Here is a 17,941-nt window from a genome sequence, read left to right as displayed (position 1 = left end):
TGGCCTTCGGAAACATGTGCGTGAAAACAAATCAAGGTGAAAAGACTATTAATAAAGAAAAATTAAATAAAATGGCCCAATTGGTGACCTCTTGATTTGCAGTCAAAATGCTCTAGCAATGAAGGACCCAAGCAATGAAGGCTAGAACATATGTTAAATAAGATAAATATTTTATTATATTAGATATTAAAATATTAATGTGGTGATTATTCACCTATGGATATGGATGTCGCACAGGAAAGTCCAATGCCCAATAAGAACCTAGTTGGATGGATGTTCGAGATGTCTCCATGTGATGATCGACACATGGATTAGTTTCCAATGGATGTGTCCAAGCAAGCCAAGATGGTCGAGATTTCCTGAGACATGGATGGTGTCACGGTGCATGGGTTGTATAGTTGGGAATCGAGATGATGATGAGATGCAACGTTGTTTATGAAAGACCTTTGCCTAGAGTAGAGACAAGGTCAAGCTGGATGACTTGGACTTGAGTAGAGACAAGTCGGCTAGAGTCACAGACTATTGAACATGCACGCATGGACGGTGTGTGTGACCGAACAATTAGATTCTGCACAAATAGTGTTCGGTTGGCAAAAGCAAACCTTACCTAAGGTCCAATGAAGGCATAAGTGTGACAAAAAATGTGAATGAGACGTGAGTTCACCTTAAAACTTAGGGTGAGCATGTCAAGATTACACAATTTTATTATTAATTAATATTTTGGTTTATGCAATTATAATAAGAATAATAAATTTATATACATTGCCACATTATTATTATTATTATTATTATTATTATTATATCTTAAAATGTTGAATAATCATTTTTGGACAAATTTACTCCAATTTCCTAATTATAATTTCAATAATTTCATTAATATAAATTTCTTAAAAAAAAAAAAAAAAAANAAAAAAAAAAGAGCGTTGAAAATTATTATTATTATTGAAAAAAAAAACATGAGCTTCATTAGACAAGATTTTTCACAATTTGTCTCAAATATAATTTAAAAATATAAAGACAAACTTGTTACATACTAAAGTTCAAAAATAAAATTGAGTAGGGGTAACCCAACCTCGTAACATACTATTGCAGTCCCTTTAATCCAATGGACGATGTAATTGAAGACAGCACGTTGATACGTCAAACGAGCCATCTTTATCCGATATCCATAGTATATCAATTGATATACAAATCAAAAGATTAGACACAATGGAAATGAATTTGAACAAAAAGAAATATGAAAGCAAATCATAGCCTCAACTTTCAAACAGTTAAAGAGGTTTGTAAAAGAACAATGAACAGAAATTCCTCCCTTGGCATCTTTACTTTTCTACTCAGAAATCATACAAAAAGCATACAACCTAACCGCATTTGATTTCAAGATGTTCCAATCTGAAGGCAACAGCCCACAAAATTTCTAGCAAAGGCTTATTAGTTATTGACCATTTTTGATCTTACCCAAACTAATCAAAGTGAAAGGAAACATTGACTGCCTAACCTTACATCTAAGTTTTCTCCTCATCCGATTGCGAGCACGGTTGCTCAGGCACAGAATCAACGAAAAACTCCTCAACTGTAGGATAAAACAGATATCAAGTGTCAAGCAGTACACAATGACATACACCTTCAACTGCAGAATTTAACAATGCCATTCCGATTGACCCCAACAGTCGACATGTATAGCAAGATGAGAGTTGTGGGCGAGTGAGTCGATGAGTTATAGAAATGTAATTTATGACAAACTTACACGGCAGGGTAGGAAATGGGAGTTTGAGAAGCATTTAGGGAAAGCTAAAGTAGAGGCGAGCGACACTTTTCGATTCAGAAGTTGAGAGTTGGAAGAGACGAACATCCTTGAATTATCATGAGGCTCGTATCTCTTCAACTTTCGTGTTGATTTAGTGAAGTTTATCACATTTTTAGGGAGTATTTGGACACCGGAAACATATCGGTATGGAAGGGCATTGAGAAAGAAGATGTTGCCTACATGTACGAGTTTAAATGTCTTCAAGACTAGAAGCTGAGATTTGATTATACAACATGCATATTGTAACCAGATTTGAATGAACTAAGCCGTTGGCAATAGTAATAGGACTACTTTCCTTTCTTTCCTTTTGTTTCTTTTTCATCTTCTTCATTATTTATTTAGCTTTAAAGAAAAAAAGCAGAAAAGCTTCTGAGAACTAAACAGAGATGATATGAAACAGTTGAAAGAAGGCATTAAAGAGAACGTGTAGATTTGGTACCTAAATCCTCATTTTCTGGAGAATTGAGCAAAATATCCGAATCAGAAGGCAGAAATGGAGAACCAGGATAATTTCCCAAAGCTCCTAAATCTGCAGTAGTTGAAAATGATGACAATAAGTTATTTACAATGGAAGCTAATATGAAAAATAAATGGTATAGTTTAAGCAAGGTATTACCTCCCAAATTCGACAAATCTGCTGTAAGATCTGACAGACTGAAGTTCCATTGAATTTGATCCAATGATCGGAAAGGATCCCGAGAATTTCCATCTGTAACATCCGGTGGAAGTTGCAAACCTACAGAATTCGCAACGTCCGATGTGAAGACAGTTTCAAGATTTGAAGTCTCTGCTCCAATTCCGGAGATTTCTGATGCTGAGAATGGGAAATGACCACTGGATGCCACAGATGTAGGACTCACAGGAATCTCTGACATTGATGACAATGCTCTGTTTGGTGGAAGAAAGGAAGCCTCATCAGCAGTATTGTAGTTTGCCATAATTTAACAATTGAAACTATGATTCATTATCAGAGCCACCAAACAACAGATACAAGGAATTGACAAAAGCTAGATGGAGTCTACTAAGAAGAGGTTACCCTAAACCCTAAACCCATGCAAACAGATATTGTCTTCTTTGGGTTTTCCCTTTTGAGCTTCCCTCAAGGTTTTTAAAACACGTTTACTAAGAAGAGGTTTCCACACCCTTATAAAGAATGTTTCGTTCTCCTCTCCAACCGACGTGGGATCTCAGACATACATTAGCACAAGAAAAATATTTGAACCGTAGCAGAATTAAATTTTAGAAGGAACATTTCCAACCGCAGTGGGCATATCATGTCAGATGATAGGAAGAAGGGCCAAAGAGATCCTAAAAACTTACTCGTTTCCAGAATTCATCCGAATAGGATGATAGTTACTTGGTGCAGGGACTCCATTGACTATATGACAACTTGATATTCCATTACTCATAGTATCAACAAGGGGTTGACCTGGGACTGGAGCCATAGATTGCTGAAGGACTGGATACCCCATAGGTAAGTTATTATTATTAACTGCACTGCAAAAAGTTCGAGTTTATAAACTAAAATAATTTGATCACTTTAAGTAAAAAATTGAGGATATAAAAATTGGCAAAAAGGAAAGTACAAGTATGAATAAGCATTTTGTAGGAATGGAACCACCGTACCAGGCATAGGGTGAATCCCATTCTGTCTAGGTGCCAATGAAACCTTGGGAGGCATAGGATACTTCATGAGGTGATATTGATGCTCAAGCAAATGGTTGAATAAGAGGATTTGTTTTTTCAATTTCAACCTTATATAATATGCTCGGAAAAAGTCGGCATTTTCTTCTTCCAATTTCTGCCATACTGAATTAATAGGATATAAAATTATGTAGTTTAACGAAAGCCATGAAGCATTGATGCAAACAACAGATAAGTAGACTTTCAATAAGGGTTTTCTAAAACCTGCATCGTACATGATCATTTATATATAGGCTAAACTATACATATTGTTGTCGCCTATGTAAAAGTGATAAAGAACAAGGTATTATATTCAAATGAGAAAAGCAAAAATAATCAAGAAACTATTGAAGTAAGTTCCAATATACCGAGAGTTGTAAATCCAGGATCTATTCTTGCACGAGTCAGGAGCGTTTTAACCGCCTCGTCTCTGTTCATGTATAATTGTAAGCACCGCTCAATTAAATTCTGGACCTAAAACACCAAATTTAAAGAACCTATCAACACATCAAAACTTCACAAATATGGATAACTGGAAACACGAGAGGATAAAAAGAACATTGCTTCTAAACTAAGAATATCTTATCTTACAAATTCAATATCTTGAGGTGAGACTCTCTTGCTGTCATTGCTCGTTGCAGATACAGAACTTGAATCTGTAATAGGTGCCTCAGTTGTATTTAATTTGTCATTTTCTTTCTCATTTGCTTTCTCATTTGTTGAATCACGAGAAGCTTGAGCTGATTCTTTAGAGCCCTGTGAACTCCAAAAAGGTCTTTTAGAATATAGCTGTAGGCAATATATGAAAGAAAAACCTCTCATTTGTAGGTTTGTGCTAGATGAAACAAGCACTTAAAAAAGAGTCAGGAAAGAGTGTTCATAGACATGTTTATGATATGCCACAAACTACATATATAACGGCCCAAGCTCACAACTAGCAGATATTGTCCTTTTTGGACTTCCCTTTCGGCCTTCCCCTCAAGATTTTTAAAACGTCTTTGCTAGGGAGAGGTTTCCACACCCTTATAATGTTTCCTCAAGATTAATGTTTCCTCCTCGCTGGCACTTTGTTCCCTTCTTCAATCGATGTAGGACCCCCCAATCCACCCCCTTCGAGGCTTAGCCTCCTTGCTGGCACGCCATCCGGTGTCTGGCTCTGATACCATTTGTAACATCTCAAGCCCATCGCTAGCAGATATCGTTCTCTTTGGGCTTTCCCTTTCGGACTTCCCCTCAAGGTTTTTAAAACGTGTCTACTAAGGAGAGGTTTCCACACCCTTATAAAGAACGCTTCGTTATCCTCCCCAACCGATGTGGGATCTCACAATAGCAGTATTACTAAACTGTATAAACGTAATGAAAATGATTAGAAGTTTATGCATTAGCTATGCATTTTTTCCCTATAAGGTTTAGATAACAGAGATGTGAATAGTATCCTCGTACAGTACTTGTGAGGCCTGTGGAAAATCGCCTATTTATTCACTTTACAAACATCCTCAAGATTGTACAGGCAAATATTTTATGAGTACCTTTTAGAAAGCTAATTCATATCATAAATCGAACTAGGTCTATAAAATGAAGTGAACAAATTAAAATAATCCTGTAAAAAGATGGACAATAATCAAGAGATAGAGAAGAACCTGTGTGGTCTTCATATTATCAAAATGCAGGTTAACCACATCCTTCTTCTTTATGCAATTGTTGGCGGAGTTTCAACCTGATAATAGAAGATTTTCTTTAATCCCCCTGAAACTGATTAATGAGCATATAAACGAAAGCAAATGATTTTGTACTTCAATCAATACACAAATGGTATTTCCTTTCTCTACTTAAATTATGTTATTTGTCAACTGTTAGAACAGTATCCATTCGAGTAAGGAAACAGCATTTTGTTTCTTATCATCTTGTTAACATTTGATTGATTTCCATGGTTTCGGTTCATAATGAAAAATAAGAGAGAGAATAACCAAATACCAAAACATGTGCTGATTGAATACTTAAAAGACTTTCCAAAAAGAATAAAAAAAAAAAACAAAAAAGGGTAAAGGATCTTCTGCACAGAACTATTTTGAACCCTTTTAGATTTTGTAATGACAATTAAAATAAGGATCTAAGCTCCACTTTTCCACCCTTTTTCCCTAATAAAGAATTGATCGTCAAAGGCACGCATTTGGAGTATGAAAAGGCTTTAATCTCAGAATAAAATAATTGTTTTCCAAAGCAACAAATGATCAAAATAATAATCAGATTCCCAGATCTAAATCAAGCTCAAATCATTCACATTTTACACTAGTTTAACAAAAGACCAATTAACGAAGAAACCAAATAGCAAAAGGAAAAGGTAGGAAGGATCTAGCAGTATTACCTAACACCAAGATTCTGGAACTCAAAAACAACAACGAAACTTCTCCAAGAAGCTCAAAATTCTCAAATATCTAACAAAGAAGAAGATCTAATTAAAACCGCTTCAAAAATCTAGATTCAAAAGCAGCTCACAGCCATCAAATAGAACAGAAAATGTTCACAATCGAGGAATAAGTCGAAAATGGGAGTATTGGGCAGTGAAAAAGGTGCTGGAGAGTGAAGTGAAGGGGGAAGGTGTTGCATTTATAGCTTGGAATATTTTCCGGGAAAATGGCGGAAAAGAAAATGCTAGAAATAGAAAGGGGAGCCGGAGAGAATATACCTAAACGAGAGAAGTTTCCCCTGCTGTCGGCTGCGCTTGTGCATCTACGGCGCCATCCATTTTTTTGCGCCATTGAAGAACAAGATTTTTTTCTCTAATATCAAACAATTTTCTCATGTAAATATGAATTGAATTTTCTAGTGATAATATCATATAATTTAATAATAATTATTCAAATTTTAATTTTTTAAAATTAGATTTGAATCTTAAAAATTAACAACCTCATCTACCAAACAACACACATGTGTACACTTACAATTATCACTCCAATAATTAAGAAAGACCCAATTATTAATTCTATATCTACGCTAAATTAATAAAAATACGAATTATATAAATAAATAAAAAAACATTAAATTGAACTGGTGTATTTTTTTTCTTTTTTGAAACATTGAAATCTATAAATAATATTTATCGATATATATATATATATATATATATTTATTGTACAATTTTAATTATTAATTTGTTAAAAAAATACCATTGGTTTCATGGGTGGGAAAAAGCATTTCACCCCTCCTATTAGACCATGTGTTTAGCAAGGAGTAAGAAGAGTCAGCACTACAAGTTTAACTTGACCCGAGATTTGATGAATGTGTGAGTCAATAGCTTCTGTATAAAGAGTGGAATCTAATCATAGATAGTTGTGAACTTTATTCTTTCTCAAATAGACTACATCTCGTTCTAATTCTTAATTCGACCATCGAAATAGAGTCACTAATGCAAGTTTTTGGTAGAAGTCATTATCTTAGCTGATTTGAAAAAGGTGTCGAACCAATGATCTCCACGTGGAGAGCAAGGGGGCCAGTAGATGAGCTACTTGAATGAGCAACCTGGTCCCTTTGAAGCCTACCATCTGCAAACAAGGCGACAAGGTTGGAAAGAAAGGTAGGATGGTTGGTGGTGCCTGGCTAAAATTGTTGGCTTAGAGAACCAAATGTTGCCAAGAGACTCTTGCAAAGGTAAAGGACGGGCTAGGGACGAGCTCTCCCTTGAGGGTCCTATTGGGAAGCTCCATCTTGGACCCCAGAGGTTGACCACATGATGCCTCACGTGCAGATTAATCAAAATTAAGCTGCCAAAAGACGAGTTCTTTTGGGCGACCCAACAAAATGAGGCTCAAGACCAAGTAAGTATTTCCACCTCGATCTAAGTACTCAGATTTGGCTAATAGAACTCGAAGCCAAGCTCTTATTGTTGAGGATTATTGGGAGTGAGCCCCACATTAGTTAGTTTAGTGGAAGATCGTGGGTTTATAAGTGAGGAGTAGTATTGGTATGAGGCCTTTTGGTGAAGCTCAAAGCAAAGCCATGAGAGCTTATGCTCAAAGTGGACAATATCATATCATTGTGGAGAGTCGTGTTCATCTAACTAAGAGTTGTGTTCAACAATCTGGTATCAGAGTAGTGTACGTTATTTGATCTCTTAGAATTCTTAGGAGCTTGTTTGGTATTACTGAAGTATACTCAACATGATGGGTCACGATGGGTGATTTTAGGTTGGTATTACTGAGGTATAGTCAACACGATGGGTGATTTCCAAATTGTTGTGGGCAACATGCATGATGTACTCCAACTCGTTGGAGGAATCAAGAAACTCAACAACAACAACTGGACACGTTTGTGATGTTGTCTTCAAAGAAGAAGACGAGCTAGCGCTCATGGCGATGATGGGAGAGTATATCGATTACGTGGATGACTGGATCATTGATTCAGGATGCTCAAACCACATGACTGATAATCAAAGTGGTGCAACGGAAGCGGGGTGGCCCTCAGAGGATGAAGTATTACAAGACTTAGACAACGTTGAAAAAATTCTTCTACAAAACACGGGAGAGCAAACTAAAGAGATTCTTCCACAGAAGATGGGGGAGCAAATTGTACACATTTGCTTAAGTGCTGATGTGCCTGGAGATCCGAGTAACACTAATGATGGTGAGCAAGAAATGACTCAACTAAGCGAACCTAGTGAAAATGAAATGACACCTCAACAACTCAGATGGTCAGAAATAATCTTAAAGCCAAATCTAGAGTATGTCAATGCAGTAGAAGATGAAATTAATGAGCTGAGCCGGAGACATATGAGAAGCATCACAAAACTCAGATGGGCAGAAAGCGAGGGAGGAAGAAATTATAGCCCTAGAGCAAAATCATGGGAACTAGTACCAAGACCAGAAGATACAAGACTCAACATATAGCTCGAGGGTTCTCTCAAGAATATGGACTAGACTATGATGAAACATTTAGTCTAGTGGCGAAGATAACTATCATACAGGTTCCTCAAGTACTTGTGATAATGCACTATAGAGGGAGGCATGGTTCGGCTCTCCACCCCCTAGCCCTGGTGACCTAAGCGAGCTACTCTGTGTCACATGTGTATGTCATAGTGAGGGCGAGCGTTCCAGGATGAGTTTCTCAGGTGTCTTCCTTTAAAATATGTCTTTCAAGGATAGTACCGGACAACACAGGTGGGCCGGTATTGCCCCCTAGCCCAAGTGTCAAAGGTTGAATTTTGCACCCGTTATCCAATATAGTATCTGTAAATGACACGACATAGATACAGGAGGGCCAATGTCTCAATTGAACCTGGAAGGATGAACGTTTGGGATGTTTTAAGATTATGAACGACACATACACCCATTCTCGATGGCATGACCAAGTAAGCTACAATAGCTGCCAATGTCCCATGACTTGAGATGACGTAAAGACATGAGGGTTATGTTAATTGAGAACCAAAATGATGTTGAATGAGACGTTGTATTAGGAATAGGTTAGATAAACGGTGTAAACTATTGATTACCAACTCAACAAACTTAGGAGATAGAAAAAGAGATTAGTTTTGAATACAAGGAAGCAAAGGCCATGGGAGACCAATCCAGCAAATATAAAAGTGAAAGAGTTAAATATTCCATTTTGAGTATTAGCAAAAATCTCCGTAGAGGCTCTGTCGTCGAGCGTGGGAGCCCACTAGCATGTCTCTCTCTGTTCTTCATCGATATCATATTGTCTTCAGATTGTTATAACGTCCAATTTGTCTGTATAAAATACATTCCATCTCACACAGAACAAACACAAAGGGGCGTAGATTTCTCTTCGTTTAATTTGGTGCTTATTGGGAGGGGCATATTTCTGTGCCTTATGTCTCAACAACACAGGCAATTTCATAACAATGGCGGCGGCGGCAGCAGCAGCAGCGTTGGCCTTTGGGGCCAATATAATGACACCACTTTCACCAAAATCTTCGTTGGAGGGTTGGCTTGGGACACTCAGAGACATACCTTGAAAAGGTATTTTGAACAATTTGGTGAAATTTTGGAAGCTGTTGTTATTACTGATAAAACCACTGGCAGATCCAAGGGTTATGGCTTTGTAAGTCCCCATTCCCCCTTCTCGTTCTTGGAATAATGCAGATTTGATTTCATTTCATTTGATTGATTTTGTTTTTAGGTCACATGTAAGGATCCTGATTCTGCCATTAGAGCTTCTCAAAACCCTTCCCCTGTTATCGATGGTAGAACGGCTAATTGCAATCTCGCTTCTCAACATGGTTGGTTCTCATTTCTTTGATCTTTACCTTCTTTTTCAAGAAATGCTTTGATCGTTCCAATGGATCATAAAAATTCCCACATGCAATCTGAATCTCCATTTCTTTTGGTGAGAATCATGTCAAATCCAAAAATGTTGAACAAATTTCCAGGTGTTGCTGGAACCGTTGCATATTCTTAAGGATATTTAGTAATAAATTATAGTTTACCATATATATTATATTTGATATTTTATTATAATGATATTTTATTATAAGGCAAATATTAGATATCTTTCCATTTATTTTATTGTTATTTCCATTTATTACTATTTCCATATCCTTGTAATTTATTTGATTATAAATAAGATAACTTTCACACCATTTAGGTGTGGTGGATTAATCAAACATTCACATGGTATCAGAGCCCTTTCGGTTTAACAAACCCGGATCCTTTCTTTTCAATGGCTTTTGAAATCTTCTACTGTTCTTCTCCACCACCCCTGCTGGCTTTGACACTGCAGGAGCAGTCTTCATGGCTACTGCAGGCGGAGCTGATTAATTACTCTTCGGCTCCACCCTATTGACCTCCAAATCATCCTTCACCATACTCTGTACATACAACCTTACCTTTTCCAAACATAGTCTCTTTCATTCTCTTCTCAATTTTTCCTTTATCCTTCATCCTTCACAGAAACCCTAATCTTAGGATCTTCATCAGCATTTCTTTCGGAAATATACAGAATCTCGATAAGCCTATCGACCTTTTGCAGAGATTCACCTTTGGAATCTAGGCGCCGCACTGGCATCTTCGCCAACCAAGTTGCTGCCGCCCTTCTCGCCAAAATTGGCTCCTTCGCCCCAATGTGGCGACTCTTCCGGCTGCCCTTTTTGCCAAAATTGGCTCCTTCGCCCAATGTGGCGACTCTTCCGGCTTCAACATTGTCTTTGTCCCTTGCTCTAGGTTTCCCCTTCTACTTCTTGGGGTTAGACATATTCTCACCAGAGCCAAGGTAGCATCGTCGCTAAGCGACAATCCCTGTTTATGGGTTAGACATATTCTCGTCGAAGCCAAGGCAGCATCGCCGCTGAGCGGCGATCCCTCTGCAATTTTCGATGGCCAAGAAAGTGTTTCTTTACGCCTCCTCTGAACCAGGTTGTTGACATCTTCACGAAAAGTGTTTCTCAACCTCTTTGAATTTTTCAGATTCAAGCTTCACGTTCGTTCAAATCCGACGTTCAGCTTGCGGTGGGGTGTTAAGGATATTTAGTAATAAATTATAGTTTACCATATATATTATATTTGATATTTTATTATAAGGCAAATATTAGATATTTGCCTTATTACCATAGATATCTTTCCATTTATTGTTATTTCCATTTATTACTATTTCCATATCATTGTAATTTATTTGATTATAAATAAGATAACTTTCACACCATTTAGGTGTGGTGGATTAATCAAACATTCACACATATCATATCCCTTCATCATCTTATATCCATCAGCCCACTGCTCAATACTCATACCTCTTTCAGGATATGGGTAAGGTTGAAACAAGAACTATAAATGATATCAACAAAACCCAATTTTACCATTTTCCTGTTCTTGATTAAAACTGTCATTTCAGGTTTGCTGGATATTCACAAGACATAATCCATCCATTGGTAGGAATCTATGTTTATATGTTTGTGTTTGTGATCTTGTTGGCATTGATTTTGGTCTGGGCGTTGTGTTTTCAATGCAGAACTATGATGGTGCTTACAGGGGCCAACAATTTTCACCTTATTACTCTGCAAATGGGATTTCAGAACAGGCTAGAATGTTTCAAAATCTCTATCCATATTATGCTCAAAGTAGCCAGGGGTACGCGTTTGGAATTCAGCATCCACACCTAATGCAGTACCCGTATCTTCATCAGCAGCACGGTTTGACCGATATCCTATCGCTTCCTGGCTCGAACGCAACAAGAACAGGTGCTAAATGAACTACAAATGCTTGTAATCTAATCCATTATTGTGTCATTGATGTTGGGAATTGTTATCTAAAGAATGTCACTTGTTTGGGACATGTTGGTTTTGAAAGTGGTCTGGAGATTTATGTGCAAATTGTAACAGGTACAACAGCAACACCGACATGGGCGGTCGGATCTGGACCTTCACAAGCTTCTTCTGCATTAGCTTCTGATCCGAAGTCTTCGAGTTAACCGCTTAGACAAAGCTTGAAAAACACGTCGAGGGAACACTCAAGAACAATGGCAAGTTTGTAAGTTGTGTGATTCGATAAGAAGGATGGGAAAACGACATTCATGTTCCAGCACGGTCAAGTCGTCCGTTTAACTCGGTAACAAGCGTTCCAGAGACGGTACAAAGTTGCATCAGTAACATCATATCCATGTCTAACAACATTATATATGTTTGGAGTCTGTAAGTAGTTTGTTATAATAGGTGAAGAATTTGATTGATTCATGTATTCGACGAAAGACGGGGAACCGAAAGAAGGCTTTGGGTTCCCGTCTTTCGTTCGGACTGCAATGAGACGATCGTGTCTGGGAAGCGGAGAGCATCCTATGCCACGCTCGTTAACAGTGAATTGGTCAAGAAGCAAAGGGAGTATCAGTTGGTTTGTTTTGGACTTTATGGGAATCCAAAGCTCCAAAATGTTGATTGTGTTACCTTTTTAGCTTTTATTAATATAATTTTTTGGGGGTTTGTGTCATAAAGTTAGTCAAGGCAGGTTTTAGGGAATTATGTGCCTGCTTGGAATTCCTCTAGCAAACCAAACGAGGGTTACGTGAATGAACTAAGACCATATGGAACGACCCTACTTTTCTATTAAAAAATAATGTCGTCACTACATGCATGTCTTAACTACAAAGTGTGGAAACTGCTTTGTGGAAACTCATTTAAAATAATTTACTATAACAGTGTCATGGACTTACACGCTCACAAATTTATGTAAAATTTGAAAAATAGTAATAAATAGATAGTGTAACGTCCTCTTCCTTGCATGGATATCTTACATTTACGTGAAAAATTAGTATTTAAAAATACTCAGGAAGTAGTCCCACTATTGAGATTAGAAAATGCAATCAGATGCATTCATGGTAAGACCTATCTTTTCGTGATTGTTCCTTAAGCTCTATTTTCTCTTTTGGAGAGGGTTGGATGTGTAGTACTTCTCTACACATGGTTCATACATGCAGACATGAATCCACTAGGCGGGCTTGCGTACCCCTTAGGCTTGACTAGGACTAGCGCACGCCCACGTTGTCGGAAATCAAGTGTGTATCATACCATGGTGTACGCGTCCGTACAAAACATACTAGAAAAATATCCCATGCTCGTGACATACAACATGCATAAAGTCCCATAGTTCAAAAACATAGTACATGATTATGATGCATATCATACTTTCATTCTTTTCATAACATAACTTTTATAGGAGACATGCATGGTATCATTTTCACTATTATCATACCTTACTCCATGATATCTCATAGGCATAACATGAATATGGTATTATAACATACCTGCCATAACATACTGAAAATACATTAATCACATTATATTCGTATCATCAGATACTCATAATAAACATCACATAGTCATAGCATAACATATCATAACAATAGAAAATGACATGTAAGTGGACCACAAGGTACATGTCATTCATACATCACACAAATCATCCAATCAAGCCCGAAAACATTCCAACAACAAAACTACTTACTTAGTTAGCTTAAGCATAAGTCACTAAAATTTCTAAGTTGATGTTCGTTTAATCCTACTCGCTGAAGTTTGGTTTTGAAGTTGACAGTAAGTGATTTGAATCTCTTTCTCTTCTTCTCCTTTATTTCTTCTTCTTATTCTCCAAATTGATGGGAGAATTTGGGATGATGAAAATGGTGGGTCTAATGGAATTATTTATCCGAGCAAGGAGAAGAGACGTGTTTTAGAGAATTTTTCTAGGAAGTATATGATCAAGAACAAAGCATGTTGGAGGGGCCCACGTTGATGTGTGGCAATAGTCTTCACGAACAAAATGAATGGTTCATTTACATAGCAGAAACATTAGATCTTTGTTTGATTTTATTAAGAATTATATTGTCAACCTAAAATATGAGAAAAATTTATATGAACCCAAACATCAATCATGCAATATAAATTTAAGGAAGATACGAAGAAATTGTTGTCAAAATTATCAAAAAGATGTTTCAATGCATGCCAATGAAGAATCAAGTTTGATTGTTATAAATTTTGGGTGGATTATAATTTAGAGTTTTATTTTATTTACTTTAGGTTATATTTATATATATTTACTTTAGGTTATATCTATACTGTGGTTAATTAAATGTTACAAATTTTTAAATGTGAAGATCGTGAAGCTATGTAAAGCCATGTATTTATAGCAAACTTGAAAAGTATTTTTAACTAAATAATATTCCATAACAAATTTCATTTTTTTTATTCCTAGTTTATTCTATATTTAATGATTTAGTTAATATTAGAAATAATAAATAATTAAGATAAATTACATCAACTAACAAAATTAAATTAAAATTTGTATTAGAAAAATATAAATCAATTTTATTTGTATATGTTATTTAATAAAACATTTTATTTTAAGAAATTAAATAATAAATAATTATATTTAAACCCAAAATTTCAATTTTGTAAAAGAAAATATATTGTATGTCTTATTATGGATGAGAGATAATGATATCGAAACTCGAAGCGACGGCTTAAATGGAAAACTGAAATTCGAAACTCGAAGCTCTACGTCAATGGAGGCGACGGGTGCCGACATATCCAGGCGTCAAAATGTCGAGATTTTCAATCTCTTCGTGAGGCTGTTAGATGGGAAAACCCTAGCTTTGAAATTTAATTCCCCTTCTGTATACGGCCATGCCCTCAAGCACAGTCTCTACCAGAGCACTGGAATTCCCCCAAATCACCAGCGTCTTGTCACCGGAGTCCGTCCGATCGAGGATGATTCGGTTGTATCATGTTCCGGTGAGCCTTCGGGAAAATTTCCGACTATTCATCTTCTGCTTCGACTCGTGGGAGGCAAGGGAGGGTTCGGATCGTTGCTGCGTGGGGCGGCGACGAAAGCAGGGCAGAAGAAGACAAATAATTTCGATGCGTGTAGGGATATGAGAGGGAGAAGGTTGAGGCATGTGAATGCTGAGAAGCGATTGGAGGAGTGGAAGGCGGAGGAGGAGGAGAGGAGGTTGGAGACGGTGGCTGAGGAGTTTCTGAAGAAGAAAGGGAAGGTCGGGAAGAAGGGGGTGGGTGATTCCGCGGCGCAAAAGTACGTAGAGAAGTATCGGGAGGAATCTGCTCGTTGTGTGGCTGAGGTTGTGGAATCCGTGAGAGATGCGGTGATGAAGGGCAAAAGGAAGGGTGGTTTGATGGCCAATGGTGGGGATGCCAAAAAGCTGAAGATCTGGTTAGTTTCTTACCCATTCCTCTTCTTTGATGTGTTAATTTATGTGTTTATTAGCATTACAAATCAGCTGTTTCACCTTCAAAAGTAATGTTTCTGATCAAATTATCTGTTGTATTGGAGTGGCTTCTTCAAATGATCAATCCATGAGACCATTCCATAGATACTAGAAACCCTGTTATATTAGAAAGATAGCTTTGTATGTTGATGAACCCATAGGAGAATGAATTTTACAGCTTTAAGATGTGGAAGTATTTTGATGTTAAGTTTGTTTTTATGAAGTTGATGAGTTTTTCTGTTTAATCCTTAGTGAGATCTTTCAACAATCAGCATTAGATGAATATTCAAACCTCAAACACAGCTACAAATAAAAGAAAGTGGTCATTATTAGAAGGTAGCCTATCAATTAAGAAGTGGAAGATGGATATAACCAACAAAGAACATTTTCACCATTAAGCCACCAAGGGAAAATCTGGCTGGAAACTCCACTAGGAACTCTAAAGAAGATGGAATCAAATTCTCATATGGACCCTTGAAACTTACCCGAATAAACGGCCTCCATTGAGTAACCACCCAATCGAGTGATCTTTAAAACGTTTCCCTAGAAAACTTTTGTTTGGGGATCTCAGCCGTTTAACATTGAGAGCATGTAAACGTTTACTAAATCTACATGTAACATCCCAAACCCACCGCTAGTAGATATTGTCCTCTTTGGGTTTTCCCTCTCCCTTAAGGTTTTTAAAATCCTTCTGCTAGGGAGAGGTTTCCACACCCTTACAAAGATTGTTTTGTTCTCCTCCTTAACCGACGTGGGATCTCACAGTTAACTCATCACCACTTTCTTCTATTAGCCATCTATTGAAGAATTATTTAGAACCTGGAGATTGAAATGTATTTATTCCCTATATATTAACTGAGCATTTTCTTTTTAGCTTTGTGCAAATAATTATTTGTTTGCTAGGATGGGGAAGAGGAAAATGGGTGAAAGTGACAGTGATGATTCGGACGAGGATGACACTGAAAATGAAGGGGAAAGCGAGAAATCTGTCGTCTTGAACGTTGGTTGTCAATCCGATTTAAATAAGGACACTGAAGGGAGCTCAGACTCTGTTAACTTCGGTAAACGTGGGGTTTGTTCTGGTGGATCCTCATGTGAAAGTGGTTCCGAGGAAGAAAAGGACTTGGCAATGCAGGAAACCCTGGAATTAGTTGGAAGCTCTACTGAGAAAGCTTTTCATGAACAGGTTGATGTGGTTGAAATGAATTATCAGAATACTCGGGGCACAATCGTATCTTGTTCAGAGGCTGTTGCTGTTTCTGCCCATCAAGAAGACGAGGTTGTTAAACAGGATGCTCACGAGGTTGAAATCGCCAACTTGGAAAATGTAGCTGCTATTCCTCAACATATTTCACATCCAAATGGTCAAATTATTGAAGATTTGTCCACGCTTCCTGAACCAAATGGCTCTCCAGTGTCTAAGTTGAGCGACCATGAGGAAACAAATGCAACTACAAGCAGTTCAGAAACACCTCTGAATTTTGGTGACTTTAATTCTGCTGCTGAAATGGAGGTACGCTCAAGAAGTCCTATGATTATCTTTCTTAATTCACAATAACTTTAATATCAAAGTTCTTTCTCATTTATTCTTCTTCTAGGAGGTTGCATCGTTTTATTTCTGAACTTCTGCTCGTTGTTTGTTGCTAATATAATCTTGTGTATGACACGACACTACCGTCACACATGGGTAAATTCAGAAAATCTCATGAGAGGCCAAAATTTTATGTTCTAACCAAGTAGACCTTAACCAGTCGAAGAAAGTTCATGATTAACAGTCCAAGTCCACTACTAGCAGATATTGTCCTCTTTAGGCTTTCCCGCAAGATTTTTAAAACGCGTCTATTAGGGAGAGGTTTTCACACTCTTGTAAAGAATGCGTCATTCTCCTTCCCAATCGATGTAGGATTTCACAATTCACCCCACTTCGGCCAATGTCCTTGCTAGCACTCATTCCCTTCTCCAATTGATGTGAGACCCTCCAATCCACCCCCTTTGTCGTGTCCACCCCCCCTTAGGGACTGAGCCTCCTCGTGAATTATACTTGCTTATAATCTTTTCCTTAGATACGCCCCAAGTTTAGAAGCCTGAAGGACTTGTAACTAATCATGATTGTTTGTTCATGTTAAAACATGAACAGAAAGTGATGGAAACTCTAATTAGTTTAAGCCTGCTCTCATATTATTGCCCTTTGTTGTAACCCAGGTTGTTGGTTTGGAAAGGCTGAAGGCAGAACTGCAAGCACGTGGGTTAAAGTGTGGAGGTACTTTGCAAGAGAGGGCAGCCAGGCTTTTCTTGCTCAAATCTACCCCTCTGGACAAGCTTCCAAAGAAGCTCCTCGCCAGAAAGTGACAACTTTTTACTATTCTCAACGAGCTTCTCTGCCTTAAGATGTTGCGATATTAGGGTGACATCTTAATGCATTTTCTTTTCAATCTTTTACCAGTACAGAAAACAATTTTGATAGTTATAATAAGCTAAAATGGCCTTTTTTGTTTTTTGTATTGGAGTTATTAATGGGAAATTTGTAAATATTTGTATACAACTTTTATTTATGCTAAAGATCAAATTGTAAATATTAATGGCATGATTTTCTTCTTCTTTTCTTTTAATGAAATTTGAACATCAATTTAAGTTAATAATAATAATAATAAAGATAATTTAAATTACTAAAGACGACATAGTAATAATAATAATAATAAAAACGTAATCAAATTATGCTTTAAAGATAATTTATTA

General features: G+C 37.2%; 2 protein-coding genes and 1 pseudogene across 10 annotated transcripts; 2 read left to right on the top strand and 1 right to left on the bottom strand.

Moving 5' to 3' along the window:
- Positions 1–1,238: 1,238 nt before the first annotated feature.
- LOC111807737 lies at positions 1,239–6,282 on the bottom strand. Of its 9 annotated transcripts, none has more exons than XM_023693603.1 (10): positions 6,177–6,282; positions 5,856–5,925; positions 5,131–5,242; positions 4,082–4,246; positions 3,859–3,964; positions 3,434–3,616; positions 3,128–3,299; positions 2,424–2,695; positions 2,247–2,336; positions 1,597–1,983 (listed from the first exon to the last, which is right to left on the bottom strand). In XM_023693603.1, the coding sequence occupies exons 3-10, from the start codon at positions 5,143–5,145 to the stop codon at positions 1,733–1,735; spliced, it is 1,254 nt and encodes a 417-aa protein (XP_023549371.1). In that variant the 5' UTR covers positions 5,146–5,242; positions 5,856–5,925; positions 6,177–6,282; the 3' UTR covers positions 1,597–1,732. The 9 variants fall into 9 exon arrangements, with proteins under 9 accessions (XP_023549377.1, XP_023549371.1, XP_023549373.1 ...); XM_023693605.1 differs by having other exon boundaries at positions 5,131–5,236; XM_023693602.1 differs by having other exon boundaries at positions 5,131–5,207.
- Positions 6,283–9,130: 2,848 nt separating this feature from the next.
- On the top strand, positions 9,131–12,463 carry LOC111807055 (annotated as a pseudogene).
- Positions 12,464–14,423: 1,960 nt separating this feature from the next.
- LOC111807396 (replication stress response regulator SDE2-like) lies at positions 14,424–17,784 on the top strand. Its single transcript, XM_023693107.1, has 3 exons — positions 14,424–15,150; positions 16,109–16,718; positions 17,408–17,784. Exons 1-3 carry the CDS (start codon positions 14,486–14,488, stop codon positions 17,552–17,554), a joined length of 1,422 nt encoding a protein of 473 aa, XP_023548875.1. The 5' UTR covers positions 14,424–14,485; the 3' UTR covers positions 17,555–17,784.
- Positions 17,785–17,941: the final 157 nt, after the last annotated feature.

Source organism: Cucurbita pepo, chromosome LG12 (assembly GCF_002806865.2).
Source record: "Cucurbita pepo subsp. pepo cultivar mu-cu-16 chromosome LG12, ASM280686v2, whole genome shotgun sequence".
In the NCBI taxonomy this organism is placed as follows: domain Eukaryota; kingdom Viridiplantae; phylum Streptophyta; class Magnoliopsida; order Cucurbitales; family Cucurbitaceae; genus Cucurbita; species Cucurbita pepo.
This window is presented reverse-complemented; position numbering and strand designations above follow the sequence as displayed.